The 6,895-nt window shown below is 43.7% G+C and overlaps 1 protein-coding gene across 1 annotated transcript; it reads left to right on the top strand.

The window, feature by feature from the left end:
• The first annotated feature begins 409 nt into the window (after nt 1–409).
• On the top strand, nt 410–6,639 carry jpt1 (Jupiter microtubule associated homolog 1). The gene is made up of 3 exons (XM_005734578.2): nt 410–640; nt 3,099–3,241; nt 6,367–6,639. The coding sequence occupies exons 1-3, from the start codon at nt 585–587 to the stop codon at nt 6,579–6,581; spliced, it is 414 nt and encodes a 137-aa protein (XP_005734635.1). The 5' UTR covers nt 410–584; the 3' UTR covers nt 6,582–6,639.
• The last annotated feature ends 256 nt before the right edge of the window (nt 6,640–6,895 follow it).

Here is a 6,895-nt window from a genome sequence, read left to right as displayed (position 1 = left end):
CAAAGCAGCCACCATTGTTGGTAGATGTTATTTTAAAAAACAAAAACGTGTTAGTTTTATTTTCAAAAACCTCCATCAGTCCAGAGGATATGTTCTCAAATCTTGAGATGTTTTTGGCAAATGTGAGAGGAGCCTTTGTGGCTTGGAAGTTAAGAAAGAAGTTTTAAAGTATACCAATTTTCTAACTTTATTCTTTAAAATAATTTTGCAGATTGCCGCAATCAGCGCTATTAAATGAAAACGGGGGGGAAAGAGCCCTCGGGGTTGTGGTCTTTTCTGTCCGATCCCTCACAGGAACCCGAGACCTGCCACCAACAAGATATCCGACTGCTAAAGTTCTGTCCAATGAGAGGCGAGTTCTGTACCGTTCTGTCCAATCACAACGTGTCTAATACTGGTGGGTTGGGTCTGGTGGGCTGGCACCGCAGAACCAGCGGATCTGTTCTTCGTTATGTTTTTCAGTGTCGGGTGGAGTCTACATCCCGTCGCATCCCTGCGGGCAAGGAGGAGGATTTATCCCCCCCACCATTACTTTTTTAATTGACTGTTTCTTACTGCCAGACATCGAAATACTCCAAAAAAAGATGACGACGACAACCACCTTTCAAGGAGTGGAGCCTGGTGCTAAAAGTAGTTCCAGGTAAAAAGGAGCCGAAAGCCTTTTCACGGAGGAACAAAAGAAGTAGGATGCGGGCAAAGCCTCTCAGCTAGCAAACGCCTCTTTTATTCGTTTTTGCTCAAAGACAGCTTGCTACAGAATATCACAGGCTGTGTTAGCCCGGTGGTGGTTGGCGAGGGATTTTTCTGGATTTAGCTAAACTGTCACATAATCTAGCTAATTAAGATAATCTTATTGGGTGTCTGATGCACCATACCCTTTAGCTACACGAAGTTAGTGAGGTTAGCATGCCTGGGTTTCGGAAACAAACTGCTCGACAGGATCTTTTCCACATTTCTGTTTAAGGAGAAGTGGACAAAGCTGCCTAAGCCTAACGTTAGCTCCCCGCTGGCTGCTCTAGACTGCGAAATAACTTTTTTTAATAGTTCAAGTCACCACTTTTTTTTCTTTCCTTCCTTCTATGGAAGGAAAGATCTGTGAGTGTGCTGCTCCTGGAGTTGTTAACGTCTTGTTAACTTGTTCTTTTTTGTTGTATTTTATCTAACAAAACAAAAAGAAAAAAAGAAAAGAAACGATAGAGTCCATTTGATTGATTACAGGAAAGGTCCCAGACTAGACCGCGGTCTGCTTATGTCATCATCTCTTGAATTTTGGTTCAAGGAAGTTTTAGGGAAACTCATTAAGCGGGGTCGCGAGCCTGATGCCCGGTTTTACACTCAGTTTAAGAGTCATCCTCCAAGCATGCGCTGAGTCTTTTCCTGTAAGTGATGATGCGTGTCGGCTTCGTGCATTCCTCCCTTTTTTCCTTTTTCTCTTTTTTCTTACAGGGAAGAGTGCAAACCTTAAAATTATGGCCGCCTTTATAACGAGGCATGATTTCAGGGCGTGCTAGAGATTTTTATACTGCCACTGTTAGCCCTTGCTGAGTCTGAGTGAGCATGTCAAATGTCGGTCAGTCCGCATGCTGCTTTCGGATGATGCAGGGGGCTTGGGTGGAGGCTCTGAGCTAGCTAAGCCTGTAAATCTTTCCTTAGCTCTTCTGCCTTTTCCCCCTTAAAGCCCCCTTTAGCGAGCTGCTGGTCATTTCTGCTTCTGGACGACCAAGTAGATCAGTAGAGCAGCAGCTTGAATTAGGCTAAAATCAAAGGCCTCCTATCCTGCCTTATCAGACATGCCATCTTTGGCTCTGGACCTTAGCAGTATCCTACCCAGCTTCACCTGCCTTAAAGTGGCCTAAGGCTTCCAAACATGACTGCCATTTCACTCATGTTATTTGCAGGTTCATTCTAGGGTGGGGTCTGCTGCCAGCCAGCTCAAAGCTTTCCCCCACCGTCGCAATCTGTGTGTGTATGTGGAAAGCATGAGCTCATCCTCTCTGGCCGGGAGGTGAAGTCTGGTTTAGGCATTATATGTTGTCACAGCCAAGAATTAAATGTGCAAATTCACGTTGTTGCATATTGGGCTGTGTGAGATGTTTGTTTTTTTCCCCCCTCGTCTTGGTTGCTTTCTTTGTAGCTGTGCTTCAAGAGCAGAGTTGTTGCTTTTTTTTGACTCCCATCTGCCTGCCTGGCCCTCGGACAGCTGCTCGGTGTGTCAGCTGGTGACTTTAGGGGGCTCCAGGAGAGGAGAGTTTGCTGGTGGAAAGGAAAAAAAAAAGAGGGAGGGGTCCAGCAGTGGCTCTGCAAGCACCTCGGTGTCTGTCGTCCACCCCAGCTGCCCTTGAGCACAGCGAGGAGAAAAAGGGTTTCCCTACTCGCTGTTGAATTCCTTTTGTTTGGTTCATGGTGGAAGAAAGTCTGTGGAAAGTAGGCTTTGTTTGTCATCTGTGTATCTGGATCCTGGCTTTCTGTGCTGTTCTAGAACAGTCCCAATATTACATGACCTATATTTAGCGTAAACCTCAGACCTTTCACTTCCATTGTGCGATTGTGACCAAAATAAACGTCAGATTTGATGAATAAATGCGATAATTGTGTAATTATTCCCCCTAGAAGCAGACACAAGCCCTCATATGTCACTGCAAAGGAATCTGCGCTGAAGAGAGGCAGCAGCTAGCCAGCTAACTCTGTGATTATATGCGACTGGAGTCAGCTGCAGGGCAGAGATTGGGACTGTCTGTCTGACAGGCTGACAGCCGGGGCTTAGAGAGTGGGGGGGACCTTGCTGGTATCTCATATTTTTTTGGTTTTTTTTTTTTCCTTTCTTTCTTGTGTGGTATGTTTATAAAAGATTTAGGGTGGAGTAGAGAGAAGGTTGCATGTAGCTTGGGGCTACCTCATGTTTTATTTCACTATTGATTTTATCTTTTTTTTTTTTCCTATTTTTGCGCTGTGCATCTGATCAGTGGTGTGTGACGTGAAGGCCTTGTGTTGCAGTTTGAAGCGAGAGGTTATGGAGCCGGGGGGGGGGAGATGGGAGCATGGTAGACGGGGTGTCATTCCAGCTGACGTCAAAATTGTGTCATTTTGTTGCTTCTAAGGGTACTACGACCGCCGGGTGGGGACTCCAGCTTCTCCTTTGGCACAGATGACAACACAACGCCCCAGCGCAAGAACAAGATGGCCTCCAGCATCTTTGCAGAACCTGATGACCCTCACGCTCATCGGAGGAACAATCCACCTAGTAATTCACTCTAACATTTATTTCTTGATTGATGGAATTTCCATGTGACTGTATCAGAGCTGAAATCAAGGTTTACAGGTTTGATTTACACGAAACTGTGGTTTTACATCAGGGAGCTTGTATAAACACACACGAAGAGCAAGTTCTATCTTGCAAAAGCAGACAGATCTACCAGAAGCCTTTAAGTAAGCAAAAAAACCCAAAAAACCCCACACACCATGGAAGTAATTGTTCTAACTTAAGCTAGGAACAGATAGAGATCCCAAATTTTTCCGTTTGGGTTGTCAGAAAGAGCATCCCACAAGAGTAATAGCACAGAAAAAGAGAAAAATCCCCAGAGTCCTACGTAAGGGTAATTCAAAGTGAGGGTTTGTTAAATGGGGCTGAGGATCAGTCCTCTATGGAAAGAAATGCGTCAGTTAAAAATGTGTCAGTGGGTGAAATTAGCGGCCCTCTGCAGCCACAGAGGACATCTTATTTTGAGTGTGCAAGAAGACGCAGAAAAATGCAGCCGGGGCCACGAGACCTGTGAGTGGCACTGTGAGTTTTCAAGGTCACCGCAAACAGCCAGAGGAAGTAGGTGAAATATTAATGTGGCCTGACAGTGCCAGGCAAGGTTTGGATCTTTTATTATGCATTGGCTTCACTGATTGTAATTAAAGATGGTCCAGTTAGTCAGTGATTTAATACATTGCATAAAGGGGGAAAAAATTCGAGCTCTGTGGCATTTCTGCAGATTTGCTTTTTAGCTCAGGGCCTCACAAGCCTGAGATCACATGTTTTCACACTGGGCACTTTGTGGAAAACTGTTTACATGGCGTATCAGATTTTCTGGGTGAGTGTGGACGATGAAGAATTTGGCCTAAAATCGTTACATCAGCCTCTGACCTCTGCAGCCAGCAGCTGCTTACAGCAAAGCCTTTTCCTGCTTGCATTGTTTCACTCTGGGTCAAGTTGAGGAGAGCCTACCACAGCTGTCCCACTTTAACGGATGCAACTGGATGAGGAGGATATAAAGTTCTGCTTGAATGACCAAGGTTAATAACAATCTAAAGCCTTATAAGCATTGTGCGATCTATTATGTGGCCTGTGTTTGAACCCATGCTGCAGATGAACGGGTTTCATTGTTTGCTTTGGCGTGCAGCCATGTGTACATATTTTTTTTTGTTTTTTTTGTTTTGTTTTGTTAAGATCAAATACACCTTTTCATGTCTCAACCATCAAGAGCCACTTTGTAAAGTATTTTTTGCCTTTGAGCAATTTATAAGTTTAGCTATGATAGCACAGTCTCAAACGACCTTAGAGACATTTGACAAAATAAGAGCACAGAAAACAAGCATGGATTAGCTGCTGTAAGCGTTACTTTAAACAAGAGATGGTGGCGCCACAGTTTTCAGAAAACAAAATAAATGGAGCGCTGTCCTCATGGCTAAAACTAGGAGGTGGGAGGGCGGTGGGGGTTTTCCCAAGGTAGTCCTTTAATGCCTGAATCTGATTCCTCACTTTCATGGTGTGTCTTTTTACTAAGTGGCAAATGTAAGGGAAAAAAATTAAACTTGTTTATTTAAAAAAAAAAAGTAACTTATTTTTGTTTTAATTATACTTTGATGGTTTTCTTTTAAAGATTTGTCTTGTATTCTGTTTTACTGACATAGAAGCAGGTTGTTGTTCAGCCAGGATGTTCCCTAGGATTTTAAAGGGGACCTATTTTTCTAACTTTCAGCAATATTCATTATTCTAATTCTTATTATTATTGGGGTTATACCAGAGAAATGATCATTATTTAACTTGTATTGGGGTTCGTTGAAGCCTCTGGGGTCATCCACTGTCTGAAAGTTCTGTTAGTTCCTTCCTCGTTTCCTTTAAGCTGCCTTTGTTCTGATTGGTTGGAACTTACAAATGGCAGGTGAGGCTTCTTGGCCCACAGCCAGAGCCATGTGTCTGAGATGACCATATTAGGTATGTTGGCTCTCTTTGAAGTCATAAAGAGCCAAAAGTTGAAGAGGGGAAAAAAAAAACTACTGACCTCATTATGGTCATGTTTATGTGAGAAAATAAGAAAATGTATGGCAAGTAAAATTTAATTTAAGGTTTAAAGATACCAAAGCTGTGGGTATGTGCAAGTAACCCCAGCTTCTGACCACATGAGTGCTTACATGAAATAAGAGGGGGAAAACGAAACTACCATCAGCCGCATGATTGCTGTTGCTGTCTCAAAGCTCAGTAGGCTCAGCGTTATAATATATTTATGCCATAGACCCAGGAGATCTATAAGGTTAAGTAGAAGCCTATAGCAATGACAACATAATGCATCTCTCTGGTCCATCAATCTACTTAAATCCTCTTCCGTTTCATATTTCTTGACTGTCCAGAGAATTTATCAGACTCCTTAATGTGGAGCCGGTAATGAAGACGCGCTTGTTGAGTGCTGATTCACTTCACTCTATTAACAACAATGGCCACTCCTCTTCTTCTTTGCTTTCCGTTGTTCTCCTCATGACAAAGACGGTCTGTCCCCTCCCTGGCCCTCGGGGTTTATAGCTGTTACCTTATGTGGCTTGAGCTAGTACAGCCTGCTTCCCCACAGTGGGCCAACACAGGATTTTTAAAGCTCTTTCTGCTAAAGGAGAGTGCAGGCGCTGCAGGGTTTTGTGAGTTTTGGCATTCAGGTTGTCTGCCTGGAAGCGTTCCACTTCGTTTCTGGGTCTGTTGCAGACGCCCAAGCGGATTTAGTGATGTTTCCTGTTTAGTTCTCAATGATTTTTTTTTCTTGTCTTGTGTTATTTTAGCCTCTAATCAAGCTGATGTTTTATCAGTGAATATGAGAAATCTGAGAAAATGAGTATTGCGATGAGCATGGTAGATTGGTGGGGCTAGAGAGATTTGGGTCTGGGGTGGCTTTGTCACTAATTGGATTAGTGTCCATATGGTATGACTGTGCTGCTCTGGAGCCTTACTCATGTTTTGCCATTTGGGTTTCCTGTTAAGCTTCAGTGTAATCTTCTGACCAAAAAAGAGGAGCGAAAAAAACCCAAACAATTAAAGGGCCATGAGTGTTAGAGTGTTAGCTTATTTTCTAAATAGTTTGAAAGCATATTTTTCTTGTCTGTCCCTTATCTGCCTAGGCGGGGCGCCTACAGGAACCCTGTGCGGCGAGCCGTCGGCCCCGCTGAGGCGAGTACAGCAGCCTCTCCTCTTCCCCAAGAACCCGGAGCCGGAGCTGACCACCATCCACAACTCTGGGGCCGCCTTGGTCTGGAATCAGAGACGAGAGGTACCAGCCGTTCACCCTTTCAAGACTTTGTTTCCAAAACAGAGCCGCAGCCAAGTACCAGGCTGAAAAAAAAACACTGTCATAGATTAACTTTAATTCTAAACAGTTCAGTGGAAAAAGTCATTGGGGGGAAAGATGAGTTCACAACTGCTGCCAAGAGAGTTTTGTTAAGTCTGTGACAGAACAACGAAGCACGGTATCCCAGAGAGCGAGAGATGAGAGCCGCGACTCATTCGCTTCACTTAATCTAAAAAGTCACAAGATCTGCTCTCATTCTTTATTCATTTTTGTAACTTTATTTCTTTCAAGCTGTTTTTATGTGTAATTAACAGAAATGGTAAGATTGCATTAACTCGATCAGTGTAACTTGGGTCCAAAAA

Source organism: Pundamilia nyererei, unplaced genomic scaffold (assembly GCF_000239375.1).
Source record: "Pundamilia nyererei isolate P.nyererei 1_Seehausen unplaced genomic scaffold, PunNye1.0 scaffold00059, whole genome shotgun sequence".
In the NCBI taxonomy this organism is placed as follows: Eukaryota; Metazoa; Chordata; class Actinopteri; order Cichliformes; family Cichlidae; genus Pundamilia; species Pundamilia nyererei.
This window is presented reverse-complemented; position numbering and strand designations above follow the sequence as displayed.